The sequence below is a fragment of the Symphalangus syndactylus genome, chromosome 8, assembly GCF_028878055.3.
Source record: "Symphalangus syndactylus isolate Jambi chromosome 8, NHGRI_mSymSyn1-v2.1_pri, whole genome shotgun sequence".
In the NCBI taxonomy this organism is placed as follows: Eukaryota; Metazoa; Chordata; class Mammalia; order Primates; family Hylobatidae; genus Symphalangus; species Symphalangus syndactylus.
This window is the reverse complement of record NC_072430.2, coordinates 24,509,030-24,528,550: the sequence shown is the minus strand read 5'-3', so window position 1 is coordinate 24,528,550 and position 19,521 is coordinate 24,509,030. Positions and strand designations below refer to the sequence as shown.

General features: G+C 48.8%; 1 protein-coding gene across 3 annotated transcripts in view; it reads left to right on the top strand.

Annotated features, from left to right (window-relative positions):
• Positions 1 to 19,029, top strand: part of SLC24A4 (solute carrier family 24 member 4) — a 177,670-nt gene extending 158,641 nt beyond the window's left edge. For all 3 annotated transcript variants that reach the window (XM_063643979.1, XM_055288363.2, XM_055288362.2), the window contains 5 exons: positions 915 to 1,081; positions 4,917 to 5,031; positions 9,458 to 9,570; positions 9,967 to 10,032; positions 11,271 to 19,029. In XM_063643979.1, coding sequence (XP_063500049.1) covers positions 915 to 1,081; positions 4,917 to 5,031; positions 9,458 to 9,570; positions 9,967 to 10,032; positions 11,271 to 11,423 — 614 coding nt within the window. In that variant the 3' untranslated portion in view covers positions 11,424 to 19,029. The remainder of the gene's footprint in view (positions 1 to 914; positions 1,082 to 4,916; positions 5,032 to 9,457; positions 9,571 to 9,966; positions 10,033 to 11,270) is intronic.
• Positions 19,030 to 19,521: the final 492 nt, after the last annotated feature.

Below are 19,521 nucleotides of genomic sequence, written 5' to 3'. Positions count from 1 at the left end.
TGATTCTGACAATTTTTTGCTGTTGTTCTCAATGCTTCTACAAAAAATAAAAATTGCAGAAGTCCTTCCTCCACCATTTCATTGACGAGCAGGCCAGTTTTTAACCTGCCTTGTGCACACCTATATTCAGTGGCTTATTAAGGAAACTATGCTTACACTCAATGGCTTATGAGGCCTCTTTTCCTCCATTGAATTGTTTCTGGATTCCCTTGGTAGGGGCCAGTGAGATCTGGACTGCCAGCCAGGGCACACATTTAGTCTTGCACCAGTCTTGACTACATGACCTTGGGACAAAGGAGCTGAGATTTCCAAAGCACCTGCTGTGTGCCAGGCCCCATGTGCTACGTGTTTTTTGTACACTCTGTCACATCATTCTTGCAACAACCAAGAAGGAGATAACTTTCTCATTTAACAGATGAGGAAACCAATAAGATGCAAACCACTTAGCACTGTGCCTGCAGCACATGGCAAATGCTGGATGTGTTGATTATTGCTGCCCTGTTGTTGTTACATCTAAGCTATTATTGTCAGAGGAGGAAGTAGAGTTGGGATTCTCAAGGTCCTTTGGCTTCCAGCCCAGGGCTGTCTGATTCTAAAGCCCAACCATAGCTCGCATCCCCATTCCAGCTCCTCTGGGTGAGTCTGTTCCCACTCGGCCTCACTTTCCTTATCCTGTCAAATGAAGGATTTGGAATGACTTAAGTTATTCAAGCAACAAACACTTACTGAATTGTCTTGCCACTTCCAGGGTGACATTATGGAGTTCTGTGATTCTGCAAGGTCAGTTGCCTAGAGTCACATCAGTGGCATTCTCTTATTTAGCTTGAAGACTAAACCGACAGGTAGACTGGCAGGTGTGTTACCCAGTGTCTTTCTCTCCCCCTCCTTTCTCACTCTGCCTCTTCACCCTGCAGAGGCCAGAGGGGACAAGGTCAAGTGGGTGTTCACCTGGCCCCTCATCTTCCTCCTGTGCGTCACCATTCCCAACTGCAGCAAGCCCCGCTGGGAGAAGTTCTTCATGGTCACCTTCATCACCGCCACGCTGTGGATCGCTGTGTTCTCCTACATCATGGTGTGGTTGGTGAGTGGGGGGAGCAGGGGGTGGACTGTGTGCACAGCCAGGGAGAGGTGGGGAGCTGGGTTCAAGGCTAACCGCAGGTACTGCTGTGCCACCTTTGGGCAAGCCACTGGCCGCACTGACCACAGCATGTTTCTCGGTAGAAAAGGGTTTGAATGAGGTGCATGACTTTGTGCCAGGTACCCGGACTGCAGAGACAGCGCACAGTGCCTGCCTTCGAGTGTGAGGGAAGGAGACCAACCTTTGCACAGGCAGCCTAAATCACACTGTTCTGGTGTTATAGGCAGAGCAATATGACAGGTGGATGATCACCAAGCCCCCTTGGTTTCCAGTGTCCCAAGGGAACGCGAAGGAAGGAGACTGGAGTCAAGGGAGATGAGGTTGAACACAAGGCAGCTTGTTCCATGCTCCTGCCCAGGAAGGCTCCTCCCCCCACCGATGTGCTGGATGCTGGTTTAAGCACTTCATATAAACTCTTTCTTATCCTCATAACAACCCCATGGGATGGGTGCTATTATCCCCATCTAACAAATGGGGGAAATCGAGGCATAGAGAAATTGAGTAATTTCCCCAAGCTTACACAATCAGTGAGTGCTAGATTTAGGATTAGGACCCAGGTTTTGATCTCCTAAGCCCATGATCTCAACTACTACCATAAGCTGCCTCTCTGTTTGCTACTGGACTTTTCAGATTTCGTTGGATGGGAGTTTTGCAGGCCGAGAGGCATTGGTGTAGCTCCTCATAAGCTCCTATAGCCATACAGGACAAGTCCCCATATAAACCTTTCATCGGCTGGGCTGGGCTGGGTCAGGCCACACAGGAGCCTCCTTCCCCACTCTCTGTGTACCACCTAATGGGGTCCCCGCTTCTCCTCCTCATTCCCAGGAGTGAAGAGAGGGGAAGCCGTTCCAGCATGGCTGCAGTTCTGTTGATTGTGAAACTCACTCTCAGCCCCTTACACCCTAGTGGTTAGCATCGAGTCCCTTTATTCTCCTAATGCCTGACACCAGCAGCAGAGAAGGCAAGTGATCTTGACATGAGAGACAGCAGGGCCAGTAAACGTTCCATGCTGGCCCAGGGGCCACTTTTCCCTTAACTCCAGAGAAACCGAAACCATGTCGTTTGGTGGGGAACAAAGGATCCTGGATCACATGAGAACAGCGCTGAATCCTAGTCCTACCTCTTGCAAACCACGGAAGCTGGTGACTCCCTCTATGAAGTGGGGTGATCGTCGCTCTCTTACAAGGCCATTGGGAGAATGAAAAGAGAGCCCAGCACATTCTAGGCACTTGGCCAATCCTGTCTCTTCCCTCCCCCCAACCCAATCACGACTTCCCCCATCCCTCCCAGAGTATTACTGGGATTCTAAACAGTGTATGGGAGCCATTTTGCCTGTGCTTTCCTGAAATCCCACCCTTTGGCCTGCTCCCTCTCCTCAGATGCTTCCTCAGGCTGATCAGAGACCTGCCCCAGCCTCTGCGGGTGTCCTTACTCGTGCAGCAGCCCTCCTGTCCCTGTGGCAGAGCCTCCCCAAGACACCAGCTGGTGGAAGGTGCTGCCCCCAGCCTGCTCCCTTTCTCCCTTTCTCCTGGTACCTGCTTAGAGCTCTGTATCCCAAAAGGAAGCTCAGGACGGACTCTGTGACTCTTGGTACCCGCTTAGAGCTCTGTATCCCAAAAGGAAGCTCAGGATGGACTCTGTGATTGCGTTTTAGTGAATGAAACAAGTCATGTAACTCAGGAGGGGCAGAACCACTCCAAGCCTCCAGGACCCCAGAATCTGCCCCAGCCCCAGTCACGCACACTTGGAACACCCTGGCCTTGATACAGCTGAATGGGGGACATTGGGACACTTGAACATTCAAGTCCCCCAGGACCTCATTCATGTCCCTCCTGACCACTCCCTTTCATACTCTACTCCCAGCCCAAAACAGTTTGGTTAGACCGTGTCAGAAGCATCCAGTAATTAGCCACTTATTGAAACCAACAGCCAATTAAGGGTGATTGCCTAGTAACAGTCAGGTGATCATAAGCATTGCTGAGTAATACACAGTTTGGCCACTGAGTAGTGTGATTTCTTATAGTGCCCTTCTTGTGTTGAATTAGCGTTGTGTACATTATACCCAATTTCAACCTAATCTTACTTCATCTTGTTCAGGCATTGTGATTTGAGTTTGCAGCATGGCTGTTGCTCATAACAGTAAATATTAGCCATTTTCACCATGAGATGCAGCAATGCTGTTTCCATGCTTCCATGATGAAGATTAAAGTCCCCATAGCCCACTCCATATGGGGGATGGGGAAGAAGATTTGGAATTAGTTACTATCTAAACTCCCTAGAGACTGGGTGTGGTGGCTTACACCTGTAATCCCAGCACTTTGGGAGGCCAAGGCAGGAGGATCACTTGAGCCCAGGAGTTCAAGACCAGCCTGGGCAACGTGGCAAAACTCCATCTCTACAAAAAATACAAAAATTAGCCAGGCAGGGTGGCATGCACCTGTAGTTGCAGCTACTCAGGAGGCTGAAGTGGGAGGATTGCTTAAACCTGAGAGGTTGAGGCCACAGTGAGCCATGATCAATCCATGGCACTCCAGCCTGGGCTATGGAGCAGAGCAAGATTCTGTCTCACAAAAAAAAAAAAAAAAACAAAAAAACTCCCTAGAAAAAGATGACAATCAGAGATAATGAAAACTGTGCCTTAAGTGAATTGGATTTGCAATTTTTAATTTTTCTGAATAGAATTAAAGGCCAGTTCATCTTTACATTTTAAAGAAAGGATCCAGTGATTTCTCTTACTGAAGTGTATTCCCAAAACAACATTACAAGTAAAAAAAAAAATAGTATTTCATGACATTTGAGTGGGTGTGAGAATCAGGAAGATCAAATTAATGAGTATGTGAAATTCTTCTCTAGTTATAGAAAATAACCATATGATTAAATCAGTTCTACTAATTACCAGTGAGACAGGACATTCCAACCCCCACCATCTTGATGTATAAACCCCACCCTTGTTTCTTAAACCAGGGTCATGGGGTCACAGGAACCACTTTACTGGGGCACTCTTACCTACGGGTTTGAACTTCAGATAGCCTCAGTTTGGGGGAGTAGAATGGCCTTGACAGTAAAAGTCTGTAAAGAAGGCAGTGCCCATGGGCCCATGGTAGCCTTGATCTCTGCCTATGCAAGGTGTGCCCACCTGAGCACCCTGCGCTTACTTTCAGTATGTCCTAGTGAGGCTCCAGCAAGCAGTGAAGCCCCACCTGTCCATCCCCTACACCCCCACCTTTTATTAATACATCTCTCACCCCCAAGGCTTTGGAAGAATGATTCTTGAATAGCAGTGTCAAAAGAGAGAGGCCTTGGAAATGGGTTGTCCATTTCCCCAGAACACTTGTGCAGTTGGGGAAACTGAGGACCAAAGAGAAGAAATGACTTCTGTAAAGTCATGCAGATAGTCAGGGCAGAGCCAAGACCAGCCGCCAGGGTCCTGGACTTGAATCTGCTTCCCTGTCTGAAGCCTGAGTGTCAGAGGGCTCAGAGGGCCTGGGCATGGAGTCCAGGGTAAAGCAGGGTTCATGTGGCATCCCTGGTCCTGAGCACGCTGGATGGTATGTGCACACTCAAGACCTTCCTTCCTTCCATCCTTCCATCCTTTGGCTTCTTAGCCTCATAGTTCAGTGGGTTTTATTTGTTTTGTTTTGTTTTGCTTTAAAAGAGGCAGCCCCAGTAATTCTAAAATAACTGTTTCCTATGTTTACAGTGTCTCTAATACTAGGAATATTTCTTTAGTCCACACACTGTTGGTTGAGAGTTCATGTCTCCACCCCGCATTCTGCAGGTGACTATTATCGGATACACACTTGGGATCCCGGATGTCATCATGGGCATTACTTTCCTGGCAGCAGGGACAAGTGTTCCAGACTGCATGGCCAGCTTAATTGTGGCAAGACAAGGTATGGATCATGCCCCAGCCCTCATAGTCATGCAGTGCAGGCCGCTGTGTCCTCATCCCTGCCTGACTTACAGTTGACCAAGTTGTGGCTCTTATGACTGGCAGTTGTCAAGTCTTGCTATGGAGAAAAACTGCGACATCTAGAAAGCATCATTTGTTAGATTCCATCCATGGAGAGAATGCTACCAAGATGAACTCCTCCAGACCTCTATCTAGAAGCTTTTACTAGTGTGGTTGTATAAAAACAAAAATGTTCTGAGGACAGCAGTCAATATGAGATTGAACAGAGGCCAAGCCCAGACTTTATACAGCAAATGAGCTAATAACAAGAAACATTCTGGTCCCAGAAAGGCAAAGCACTGGCATCCTATACGTCCAACTCCCCCATTCTTCTTCTGACCTCTAGAACATGTGTAATGTTTTGGTTTGTTTGGTGGTTTTTGTTTTGGTCTTACTACGTGGCGTGGGCTGAGCAACACAAGGAGTGAGTGTATGAGCTTTGATGGTGGAACGAAAGAGCTGTAACAAGTGCAGGTTTTACTGACTTCTCCTTTTCTGCTAACAAGGTAGCATCCCAGCATGGACATCCACAGATCTTCCTCGCAGCGCAGAGTTTGAAAGTATAGGGATGGGGATGGGTGAATAATGGCGTAAAATCTCACAGGAGACAGGAGAAGAGAACAGTGCCCAAAGAGAAAGGTTGGCTTTGGGAAGAGGGACAGGACGTGTTATTCCTCCAAGATAAAGGGTTGATTGGTTGGTTAGTGAGTTGTGCCTGAGAAACCATGAGATGAGGGGAAAGGAAGAGTGGGAGTACGTTTGCTGGTCGGCAGGGCCCTGACAGAGAATGGGGACAGTTAGGGACAGCAGCTGAGGGAGGAATGGAATTTAACTGAGTGACTTTTGTTGGGAGCGTGTTAGTTTCCTAGGAGAGTCATAACAAAGTGCCACAGCGGGGTGCCTTAAAATGACAGAAGTTTATTGTCTCACAGCTCTGGCAGCTAGAAGTCTGAAAGTCAAGTGTCAGCAGTGCCATGGTCCCTTGAAGGCTCTAGGAGAGACCCTTCCTTGCCCCTTCCTAGCTTCCAGTGGTCACGCAGTCCTTGGGTCTCCCTGGCTTGTAGCTGCATCACTCCAATCTGTGCCTCTGCCTTCACACCACATTCTTCCCTTGGTATGTCTGTGTCGACTTCCTCCTCCTGCTCCTCCTCCTCCTCTCCCTCCTCCTCCTCTCCCTCCTCCTCCTCTCCCTCCTCCTCCTCTCCCTCCTCCTCCTCTTCTTCCTCCTCCCCTTCCTTCCTTCCCTCTTTCCTTCCTTCTTCTCCTCCTCTTCCTCCTTCTTCTTCCTCTTTTTTTTTTTTTTGTGATGGAGTCTCACTCTGTCACCCAGGCTGGAGTACAGTGACGTGATCTCGGCTTACTGCAGCCTCTGCCTCCTGGGTTCAAGAGGTTCTCCTGCCTCACCCTTCCAAGTAGCCAGGACTACAGGCACATGCCACCACACCCAGCTAATTTTTGTATTTTTAGTAGAGACAAGGTTTCACCATGTTGGCCAGGCTGGTCTCAAACTCCTGGCCTCAACTGATCCACCTGTCTCAGCCTCCCAAAGTGCTGGGATTACAAGCGTGAGCCACTGTACCCAGCAGACTTCTTCCTTCTTATAAGGAGACCAGTCATCAGATTAGAACCCACCCTAATTCAGTATGACCTTACCTTAATTTGAGTACATCCTCAGAGACCCTATTTCCAAATAAAGTCACATTCACAGGTTCCAGATGGACATGAATGGGGGCAGGGTACTCAGCCCAGTACAGTGAGTACAAGGAAAGCTGGTGAGCACCGGGGGGCCCGGCCGATGTTCAGCGACATGAACTTGGTGGGATTCAGTCATGCCGACTCCAGCGGTGCACAGATGACAAGTTCATCCCTAGCCAGAGTCAGCTGGGTGGACACAGTGGAAGGTCAACAGACAAGGGAATGTGCAGTTTAAACAACTGGCCCTGGAGTTCAGGCTAGGGAGGGGTGTTAGGATGCTGGAAGTTTAAGGGCTTGCAGGAGTGGGGAGTGTCCCAATAAAATCAACAAAGGGTCTCTTTTAGGACCAAGGGACAGATGGAGCTCTGAAGCAGCACATCATCTCAGAGTGGCTACAGTGAAATGTGGAAGTACAGAAACTGAGGAAGGGTGAGGCCAGGGGTGGGGGTTGCATAATTGTCCTCAGGGTAACATTGATATGACTGACAAGGACTCCAACAAATGTGGTTAAATAGCTTCCTGGCTGGGCGCGGTGGCTCATGCCTGTAACCCAGAACTTTGGGAGGCCGAGGTGGGCGGATCACCTGAGGTCAGGAGATCAAGACCAGTCCGGCCAACATGGTGAAACCCCATCTCTACTAAAAATAAAAAAAATTAGCCAGGTGTGGTGGCGCACACCTGTAATCCCAGCTACTCAGGAGGCTGAGGCAGGAGAATCGCTTTAACCCAGGAGGCAGATGTTGCAGTGAACCACTGCACTCCAGCCTAGGCGACAGAGGGAGACTTCGTCTCAAAGAGAAAAAAAAAATAGCTTCCTGATGACAAAAGATCCAGGAACCCCTGTTCAGAGCCTGCTGCACAAACCAGGAGGCTGTGCAGCATGTGCTCTAACCAGAGGCACCGTATCCTGGCCTCCCTCCAGGCCCCCAGCACAAAGCATGGTCCTAGCCCCGAGCATCAGCTTGACCTGGCAGCTAATGAGAAATGCAGACTCCAAAGCCCTGCCTCAGACCCACTGAATCAGAATCTGCATTTTCACAAGACCCCCAGGTGATTCCTGTTCTCACTAAAATTTGAGTTGCACTGCCCTAGAAGTCCTCAAAGGCTCACACAGCTGCCAGCAGCCCTGTTTGTGCAGAGCAGGAAGTCCACCAAACCTAAGACCCGCTCATCCCCTCCTCTGCAAACTCAGGCACCTTCCTACCCTCTTGACCTGCCAGAGTGCCTGCCTCTTCACCAGGTGCAACTAACTGGGCCACAATAGTTGCTGCATGTTCCCACATCTTACCAGACACTAAGAGACCAGAAGGCCGAGTTCCCAGAGACACCACCCCTAACAGGACTAAGCTAAGAGATTTTGAAGTCACTCAGAAAAGTGCCTGGGGCAGGATGGGAGGAGGAGTGTAAGGGGTCAACAGATGACAGCAACAAGCAGGGGAGGAAGAGGTGACCTATGCAACATAGGCGGGCTGGTAGTCAAACAGAGATGGGCCACCTGTGTGGGTGCCAATCTGAGTTGGCTGCCATATGTGCCAGCTACCAAAGCAATGTTGTGGTTTTAGGCATTTGCGTTTCAGGTTTGTTCATTCCAAAAACATGCGTATGTGTGCCAGGTTAGGACACTGGGGTGGAAGTATGGCTAAGTGGCCAGGTTAGGGCAGATTCCAGCCAGTACAAGTCTTACTCATAAAAGTTTGCTTTCTTAATTATGTGCCTCTCCAGTTACTAACTTCCTGATTGTGTGGCTAGCTGGATACTGGACAGCTGGACAGGAAGGGGAAGGATGAGGACATGGGCCCCAGCCTCTGATGTGCTTCTAGTCTGGTTGGGGAAGGAGAGCTCACCCTTCAGAAACTACCAGGGCATAAAATCTGATATCCTATGATTCCCAGGCAGGGTCGTGGGTGCTGTTGCCTGGGTCCCAAATATGCTTCGAGGCTTGGTAAAAAGGATGCTGTACCAGGGGACCTTGGACCACCTGCAAACTGTGCCCTTGGGCACATCCCAAGCCTCAGTTTCATTTTCTGTCACGTGAGGTGATGCCCCACTCCGATCTCCAGCCCAGGGTAGCTGGGAGCATGAAGTGAGGCGCGGTGGCCGGAAATCCTCAGAGAACATCAGCTGGCGAGCCTGGCAGGAGAGATCATGAAGGGCCCGCATGCATCTGCTAGGCTGTCGTTCCCACAAATGGGGTGCCGTAAACAACGGAAATGTATTGTCTCACAGTTCCGGAGGCCAGAAGCCTGAAGGAGAATCTGTCCCAGGCCCCTCTTGCCTCTCTGTCCCTGGCTGTGTTCATCTTTGCCCAGGTTCTCCCTGTGTGTCCAAATTTCTCCTTTTTATAAGGACACCAGTCATATTGGATTAAGATCCTAAAGACCTCATTTTAACCTGTTGCTTCTATAAAGACCCTATCTCCAAATAAAGCCACATTCTTAGGTACTGAGGGTTAGAACTTCCACATATGAATTTGGAGGGTCACAGTCAACCCATAATAGTCCCCTTTAGGCTTCAGGAAGGGCATGGATCTGAGGCCTTATGAAAAGGTTTAGAAATGTAAGGTCCTTGCAGAAGGAATTCCTTTCCAAGGAATGGCACTGATAGAACAGTTAGGAAAAAGAATACAGGCTTCTGGTGACCTGCTCTTATAAATGTGTTGTTGTCCCCTGCAGGCCTTGGGGACATGGCAGTCTCCAACACCATAGGAAGCAACGTGTTTGACATCCTGGTAGGACTTGGCGTACCGTGGGGCCTGCAGACCATGGTTGTTAATTATGGATCAACAGTAAGTTCCTCTCACCATGAACAGATGTGTTTTACCCAGAAGGATAGTGGTGTTGGCCCAGTTCCAGCCAGAGACTCTGGGAGACGACCGCCTCCTCTCCTTGGCACTCAGACACCCATTTTCCATGGCGGCTACTAGAGCACCTTAGGGATGTCTGCACTTCCACTCCTCACCTCAGCCCGCTGGTGTGCCTGTCCCCATCCCAGGCCGTCTCCTCAGATGAGCAGGGTCGTGACTTGAATCCGTATTTTCCTGACCCTCCACGACCGTGTGGTCACCTGTAAACACCTGTGTTTTCCTGATGAGGGAATGCATTGGCCCAGGCACACTGGGATTTCTGGATGGATTGGCTCTGAGCAGTCAAGAGACTCAGGGCACGTGTGTTTGATTTTCCAGGTGAAGATCAACAGCCGAGGGCTGGTCTATTCCGTGGTCCTGTTGCTGGGCTCTGTCGCTCTCACCGTGAGTCTTTACAATCCAAAACAGATGCCTTATGCATACTTGATTTCATCTGATTCCGCCTCGTCACTTATGTGACTCTGAACACCCCTGTCACTTCCCTTGGTAATGAAGGATAAAGGCAAGAAAATGTAGACGTTCATAGACACACCCAAGTCCAGTCTTTGCCAAGAGCATTGGCACCCTCGCTGTGCTTTTCCTGAGTACGTAAGAAGTCCCCAGAGGAAGCGAACTGCATTTCCTTTCTTGCTGCCTGGTCCAGTTCCTCTCTAGTGCCAGTAGGAGAGAGATCCTCCCCTGCGCATCTGAGCTGACAAATGGGAGGCATGACATCCCTCAGGATGGCACGTCGGAATAATCGAGGCCTCCCTACCCCACGTGCCCAGGTCTGTGTTGAGCACTTGACTTCAGCGTCACTGTATTCAATCCTGACAACCACCCGATGAGGGAGGTGCTATCATTCCCATTGCAGAAGAAATCAGGGCTCAGGGGTTAACTTTCCCAAGGTCACGGAATTGGGCAATGGCAAAGCTAAGATTTGAACCCAGGTTGGTCTGTCCTTAGGGAACTCTGACTTTTTACCCACAATGCTCCAGTGAAGTTCCTGGGATCCAGCCCCAGGAAGCCTTGATTGAGGGACAAGGAGGAAGGCAGTGGAAGGAAAGGTAGAAGGATCAGGGAGGAATGTAAGATAATTCTGTGCTTTAACCCTCTACCCCAAACACACACACACACACGTGCACACACACACACATGCACACACACACACACAGAGAAAGATGGCTCAAGCAGACATTTGCCCAGCCAGGGATCCATAGGAGCCTTGGAAATTGTGCTGAGACAAGGGAAGAGGCCATGGTGCCACGCTCTGAAGCCCAGGGGTCATCCAGCTAGAGCCCCCGTTTGTCTCTAGAGAAGGCCTGGGCAAGGAGGACCACATGCCTACGACCAGCCGGGAGGAAGTGACGTGCCTGCCTGGGGAGGGCCGGTCCCATGAGGGTGGCTGCTGTGTGTCCCTGAGTCAGTGCGGCTAGGACAGAGACTCGCCCTTTCATGGGGCAAGTCTAAGCCCTCTAGGGCTTATTCTGGTCAAACTGAGGATCATCCTGCAGCACCCCGCTACACTTGCTCACATTCTGGAGAATGTTCTAGGCTTCCCCACATGGGTGTCGCTTTCCAGTAGAAATGCCTCTTGTATTTCTTTGCCCTGCAAGCCCAGTTCCCGCACTCTGTCCTCCCAGGTCCTCGGCATCCACCTAAACAAGTGGCGACTGGACCGGAAGCTGGGTGTCTACGTGCTGGTTCTCTACGCCATCTTCTTGTGCTTCTCCATAATGATAGAGTTTAACGTCTTTACCTTCGTCAACTTGCCGATGTGCCGGGAAGACGATTAGCGCTGGGTCGCGGCCCCTGGGAGCTGATCTGGACACCCTGTGACACTGGCGTCCTCCTCTCCCCTCCTTCCCCCACCACAGGTCTCTCCTGCATAGGCAGCCACTGTCCGTTCTTTCACACACTGGAAGGAAGAGCCATCGTGGTCTTTGTCTAGTCACAGGCCAGGCTGCTGGGCGTCCTCCTCCTCCTTGGAGTTCCGCCCCTGCAAGGCTGGATTCGGGGGCCATTATCTGAGCAGCTTCGAAGACCCCTGAGCTGCCAACCATGGAGATGTGCCGAGCATCTCATCTCTCCTGCACACTTTAGTCAGAAGGACTTCTGCATGCAGTTTGTCTTTCTGTTCTGCAGGCAGCCTCAGAAATGAGGTCATTTGTGAGCACGAGATCTCATAGGGCAGGTGCAAAATAGGAATGTTGTTCTCAAGTGTCACCTCCAGCCCAGAGGTGGTTCCTTAGGCAGCATGTGCTCCTGGGAGCCTCTGACTTTTGCTGGAAGCACCCACAGTTTGGAAGGGGCAAGACCTCAACCTGTTGGGGTTTAGGGCCCATGATGGCAGACATTCTACCCCTTTTCCTGGAAAAACTGGAAGAATGAAAATAATTTTTTTCTGTGGAAGAGAGAAAATGAGTGAATATTCTTCTCACTTTTATTGATGCATTCAGAGAATAAGCAATGAAATATTAAAAAATGAAACATCATATAGGTCATCATACTTGAAAACTATCATTCCATATGAAAGGATCGTGATACACACCAAAAAAGTAATGATCGTAAAGACACAAATCCTCTGTACGCCATCTTGCATTGGCACTGAGGTGTTTGGTTTGGAATAGGGAAAAAGGTAAGAGACTAACGTGGAAAGGTGCTAACTCAGAGACTGGAGATTATAGTTTACAGCTGTACTTTCCAGATCTTCTATGTGACACAATACACCGTCCTTGTGGGTTTGTCATTTATTCGTTAATGCTCTAGTTTCAAAACCACCCTGTTGAAAGTTCCAGTTATTTATATGCCCAACAAATTTCATAGCCTGCTGAACTGGACTGAGTGTGTCAGAAGTGCTGGTTAATGACAAGAAGAGAGATTGCCTGAAAAACAACAAACTGCTTTCTGGTTAGCCGAAGGCAAGTGTGAAAATCATAATTTAGAATATTTAGAGCTAAGCTTCTGGAACCACGTAGTTTACTACACGTGACAGGCCAAGAATGGGAGGCTGACTCAAAACTAGATAGAAAAATATAAAATAATTTTCGACCACTTCATAGCTCTCAAATGTATATTTAAAAGATTTATGAATACAAACCATTTATGGTTTATGGTTTCTAAACAAGAAAGCACAATTAATTTTATAGAGAGGTTTTTTATTTTTTTAATATTTCTATTGCAAAAGTCTATCCGATTTGATGCACTTTGAATATTGAGATATTTTGCACGGATGAATGTGTGGGAATTACCCATGATGAGGTAAGAGGAAAGAACATTTTTTTGTGATTCACCAGACATCACTTTAAACTTGGTGATGAGTTTAAATCCAGTAGCTAATCCTTTCCTGAGACTCAAAGATCGTGACCCTGGTTGGAATTTCTGACTGTGCTCTTTAGGGCCTCCTGCGTTTCAAAAGGAGGAAGTGTTCGTGCTTGTGTCCCTTAAGTTCCCTGTTGCATGAGCCTGCGACAGGACCTCACCCCCACCACCAGGCTTCTATTTGGGATTCACATCAGTATTAGTATCACGGCTACACCAAGTTCAGGCTTCTCTTTTTGATTTTTTACCTAGAAATTGGGCTCAGTGGTCTTCAACTTGAGGACGAGGGTGATTTTCCTAAGAAATCAGCAAAGAGGGAAGGCAGGGACCCTGTTGATTCACCAGTATAAACTTTAGCTGCAGGGATTCCAGAGCCCTCGGGACCACTCTGTCCCCTAAATAGCTAAGTTCTCCTGGTTCCTCTGATCTTACAGGCTCATCCAGGTTCCAAAGTGCTTCTGTCTCTGTTTTGATTCTCCAAACTGCCCTATGATGTACCTAGGGATTATCCTCCCCACTTAACAGAAAGTAGTGTCTTGGAGAGGTCAAGGGTCTCTAGTTCAATGGCCAGTCATAGCAGAAGGGAGGCCAAGCCCCAGTCCATCACCTCTCCCAGGCCAGCCTCTGTAAGTTGGCCACACTTGGGGAGTGAGTGTGGGTATGACTTTACCCTCCTGCTTGGTTTTTACTGTTTGAGGCAAAACCTCATCAATACATCATTGACTCCTAGGTTCCTCAGGTCATTTCCTAATATCCATCCCTATCCAATGCCTCTATTTTTTCTTGAAAAAAAGACCAAAAATTACTTTTAGCTATGACAAGGCACAGGCCACGTGGCCCCGATGGCGTCCCTGCTGGTTTTCAATTCTCTGAAGCCTTGTGTAGCTTTCAGAGCACACGTATCCTAATTACCCTCCTCTTCCTCAGCAGAACCCATTTGAGATTCTAAATGGATACTCTTAGTCTCTAAAGTTGCAGTTAGAAACTAAAATAATGTTTTTTAATATGTAATATGCTCCTGTTGGCTAATTTTCTTTTGACTTTAATGTGCCAATGTAACTTCCTTTAAAGGATCTATGCATTTATTAAATCTAGAAAACTATATGTACACTGTAGGTGGAAAATTCTCTTTTTTAACTAAATATTTTTCCATCACGAGTTTAAAGAATTGCATGATTAATTAGGCTTTCATTTTTAAATTACGCTTTCATCACTACGCAGGATTATTTTATTCCCAAAGCTCATTAGCATGGGATAATTACTCTGCTACAGAAATAGGCAATTTAAAAAAAATGAATTTAGCTCTTCTCATTGGGGGCAGAAAAGAAAAAAAAAAAAAAACATTGCACTCAGATGGAAAATCCCTATAGACACAGGAGCAGGTGGTTCCTGTGGACTTCTGGTTTGGAATTTTGCCTCACCAGGTCAAGCGTGGTTAGAGTGGAAGGTGTCCAGTATCTTGAGAACCTGGCCCTGGAGGAAGGTTCTGGGTCAGATGCAATGAGAGACTGGTGATTAAGGGCACTGTGGGCAGGACACAGTCCTCGCCTTACCCACCCCATCCTTCCTATTACCCACAGTCTGCTGGCCTTCATGCCTCTTCCCCTTGTCACCTGTGTCTCCTCCTTATGCACAGAGCTGGCTGCCTTTATGAATTTTCTTTTCTTTTCTTTTCTTTTTTTTTTTGAGATAGCATCTCGCTCTGTCACCCAGGCTGGAGTGCAGTGGCGCCATCTTGGCTCACTGCAACCTCCACCTCCCAGGTTCAAGCAGTTCTCATGCCTCAGCCTCCCGAGGCTGTAGCTAGGATTACAGGCGTGCGCTGCCACACCCAGCTGATTTTTGTATTTTTAGTAGAGACAGGTTTTCACCATGTTGGCCAGGCTGGTCTCAAATTCCTGACCTCAGGTGATCCACCTGCCTCAGTTTCCCAAAGTGCTGGGATTACAGGTGTGAGCCACCACGCCCAGCCTGCCCTTGTGAATTTTCACCTGCTCCTTACCCCTCACCTGTTAGGACTGTTTCTTGCTTTTGCCCTTGTCGGTCCCCTGCCTTAACAGACCCAAGCAGCTGATAATGCACCAAGCTTCCCTGACCAGGTGGGGTGTGTGTATCACCCAAGGGCAGTCCTGCAGACCCTGACCAAAGCCCGTTCCTGGGTGGCCCAGGGTCCAGGTTTCTTCCACCTGCTCTTCCCTGTTAATGGGGATTTGCAAGCCTAATCGCATCAGCAGGAGCCCATCTCAGAGAATCCTGACTCCCCAGGCAGACCGGGATTTCGGGAAGGGTGTGCGTGGTGTGGTTGCTGGATACCCGTCTTTCTGCCTGTCCTTTCTCCTCTCTGAATCCTGGGGCCCCTCTCCCTCCTTAAAGCTGGGGTGGACAGAGGGACAGGAGAGGGACAGGAGAGGATCAGAGTTTATCCCCCCTGGGAAAAAGCAAGAGCGAATGAATCCCAGTGCCAGCGGCTGAGGCTGCCTTCCGTGCCTTCCCTCCATGGGAGACGGGCGAGTGGGGCTTGGGAAACTGGAACTGGGAAGGTTCTGGTGCCACACTTTGGAACTTTCCCCCTGGGATTCAGCAGTTGAGAAGCAGACCTTTCTGCCTTGGGCGAATGGGTCCTTGGGGGAGGGGTTGGTCTTTTGTCTTGCATCCCCATCTTTCTTTTCCTTCCGGGCCGTGCTCCTCCCTGGCTGGAAAAAGGTGGCTGTGCTGTCGCTGTGATCCACTCTCAGCAGATGCGTGTGGCTCGAATAAACAAAGAACTTACCTGTTAGAGTGAAAATCCTCAGAAGATTGTACCCAAATGCCATGCTTTAAATATTCATGGTCTCTCTAATGCCCTCCAGACATGATTTCCATGGGAACCATCCTCCCCTGGGGGCAGTTAGCAGGAGTACGTGGGGCACATGAGGTGGTCCTCCTCTCAGCAGCTTTATTGCCACACCCTGCCCATAGAAACTTCTAGAAATTTCTGAAAATGCTCTGTGGGCAGGCAGCTCTTGGGTGGCAGTAAGTCCGTCAACCCCCACCTACCCCTGGGCCTGAAGTGCTGCCCTTGCTCTCTCTTTATGTGTGTGCACCCAAAGGATTTCCTGGTCTCTGTAGCTCATCCTGTGAGCCCCTCAAGCATGAAGCCTCCCTCGGGGCTTCTCAAAGCATGGAGAAGGGCCCTTCCTGTCCTTTGGGAAAATCTTCCCCACTGTGTCAGTTATATGGGAACAAGAGTGAGGGAGTCATTCTCTAGGCCTGTGCCACAGGACAGAGAACGTGGGATTCTGCTGTTCGCTTTGAGCCACAGCCTTTACTAGCCCGGCTTGTGTGGGGGGCCCCTTCGCCTTGCTGCAAAGAGCTGTTCCCCAAAGGGCATATCCACAGGGTACAGGTTTTAAAAAGGCTTTTTTTTTTTTTTTTTTTTTTTGAGACAGGGTCTCGCTCTATCGCCTAGGCTTGAGTGCAGTGGCGCCATCTTGGCTCGTTGCAACCTCCACCTCCCGGGTTCAAGTGATTCTCCCACCTCAGCCTCTCTGGTAGCTGGGACTACAGGCATGCGCCACCATGCCCAGCTAATTTTTGGATTTTTAGTAGAGAAGGAGTTTCACCATGCTGGCCAGGCTGGTTTCGAACTCCTGACCTCAAGTGATCCGCCCACCTGGGCCTCGCAGAGTGCTGAGATTAAAGGTGTGAGCCACCGTGCCTGGCCAGAAAAAGGCATTTTGATTTAGGTTGCTGTATTTGCTTCTTGATAAAGAAAACTAAATTGGGACACTAGTTTTGTGCTCAGCTTTAGGCCGGGTAGCTAATGGCAGGATGTCCAGCCTGTCACTGTGCTCCCAACGCAAGGAAATGGGTGCCCACCCGGAATCAGGAGAAGAGGCTTTTCTCTCCCATTCTGCAACCAGGGTGGAGCTATCTTTCCAGAGAAGCCAGCTGAGAGGTTTTAGGGCTTTGGTTATTTTATGGGAGTTTTAAAACTCCTAACTTTTCAATGACAAATGGCTCCCAGGTGCCATCGTTTCTGTTAAATCTTCAAACATGCACAAGCACACACTGCCGGGGGCACGGGTTGTCTTTCACCTGCATGTTTCTAAGGCTCTTTATTCAATCTCACGGTGTCAGTGTCCAGTTGTCAAAGTTATGAATCTTCCTCTTGCTTCTTAACAGGGCTGACAGTATACTCTCGTCTAGTCTAGGATCATGTCTGCTGCTGGGATTCCCTGGTACCAGGATTTGAGGGCCACGGGCGGCATCTCTGAGAGCTGAAAATCCACACTGTGCCTGTGGGAAAGTCAAGCCCTTGGCTGTGTGGCTTTTCTATCCCTTGGATTTACAGGTCTGAGAATTGGCTGCTCCTTAGTTATAACCCCAGTGACAAATGCCGGCTTAAGCTACACCTATTCCCACTGTTGCTAGAATTCAAACAGTTGCTTTTTTTTTTTTTCTTTTTGAGAAAGGGCCTCACTCTGTTGCCCAGGCTGGAGTGCAGTGGCACGATCTCAGCTCACTGCAAGCTCCGCCTCCCGGGTTCATGCCATTCTCCTGCCTCAGCCTCCCGCGTAGCTGGGACTACAGGCACCCGCCACCACGCCCGGCTAATTTTTTGTATTTTTGGTAGAGACGGGGTTTCACCGTGTTAGCCAGGATGGTCTCCATCTCCTGACCTTGTGATCCACCCACCTCGGCCTCCGAAGTGCTGGATTACAAGCGTGAGCCACCGTGCCTGGCCAAGCAGTTGCTTCTTATGCAACATGTTGGTTGGGACTTGTCCGTGGACCAGGCCAATAAAATTCTTAATCCTGCAGAGAGTCAGTACCCTCATCACCCCATCACTGGAAAACAAATGTTTTAAGCTATCAAGAGAGGGAATGTGCAGCTTTTAGTTTCTAGATGCGTGGTTTGGTGTGATCTGGCTTTGTGCCTAAAGGGAATGTCCCAAACAACAGAGCCTTCTTTGCTGTCACTCCAGAATTCTCTACACAGAATTTCCCAAGTCCATTCAGGACAGACGCGCAGTCCTCTTTCAATGGAAGAAGAGAGGACTTTCCCCCTCCTGAAAAATGACTGGAGTGGGAACAAGGCAGCTCTGTTTTTCCAAATAAGTTGTTCTTGTGAGTTTTTTTCTGGCCTCTGGGCATCTCCGCCCTCACCTTCATCCCTGCCCTCTAAGCTGCAGACCCCATGACCACACTGTCTGCTTCCTTGAGCTTCCTGCACGAAGCTTGGACCTGGGGGCCCTGGAGACCCTGCGGACAGAACTGTGACTGAGCCACTGTGGCCACTCTTGGGGAGCTCCACAGTGGGGGTTGCTGCTCTGTGAGGCTGGGTCTCCCTTTCAGAGCACACACTGCCTGGCAGGGCGCCTCTGCCTGTGTCTCCTGCCCAGCAGCCGCCAGCAGGGAATAGTTGCTGGTGTCTGAGCACAAAGAGAGCTTTGATTACCTAGAGGGGAAAAAGGCTGTCAGCCAGATGCAGCCAGGCCCAGGGGTAGATGCAGGAGTTGCTAAGGAAGGGTCCAAGCCAGGAGAGGCCAGGCGGATCCACAAAGCCCAAGGGGATGCAGGCTGGGTGTGGTTTCTGAGGGAACCTACCAAATAGTAGGTAGATGGAATCAGAGGACTCTTGTGTCCTGAAAGAACCTCCTTAAAAACAACTAAAACCAAGAACTTCTGGGACTGTTCACACATTGTTCGAGTCACCCCAAGATCGTTCTGGCACGCTGAGCTGAACACCACCATCTTTGTTCATTCTCTCTCTAACGGGCAAAGCAGGATCATCGAGGTGAAAAGTTGTAAATAATGAGTATATTTATCCCGCTATTTATTTTTTCAATAACTGTGACCTCCTGCACTGTGAATGCTCTGTGACATGAGATTCTTAGTTTAATAAAACTGTCATTAAATTTGAATGAATTGATATTATTGGTTACTAAACACTGGCATGAGTTTATTTTTATTGTGAAGAAAAAAATCTACAGCAAATCTAAACCTTTCTAAGAAATCTAGCAGTCAGTATTGTAATGCAATATATCAAAATCTGTACACTGTCAATAAAATAAATGAGCACAACTTGTCTTTCCCTAAACAGAGCTTCTATTCACGTTTTAATAGACACACACATATTTGCATTTTTGAAAGAATTCTATACACTGGAATAACAGCCATTTGAAGCCATTTCTATTTGCATATTAAGAAAAAATAAACTTCAAAAAGGATAAGGGGTCGCAGCTTTTTAATGACAATGGCCGGTAATAGATGGAAACAGAGCAGAATTCTCATCACTTATCTTGGCTAGCATGAGTGGCTCCAGAATGACCCAGTCTTACCTCAGCAGCTTCCTAGGGTGGGACCTGTAGGTGGCCCCACATTGGAAGGACCCAGCTTGGTTGTCACCACTTTAGAAATCCTCAATGATTTTTTTAAAAGGAGCCCCCACCTTTTCCTTTTGCAGTGGGCTCTGCAAATTACATAGCTGGTCCTGCTCATCAGAAAGAAGGTCTGTGTCACCAGCTCTTACGTCATGGGAAATTGAGGTTCAGGAGTAGAGGTTTTGGTTAACTCCTTCATTCTGCAAAAC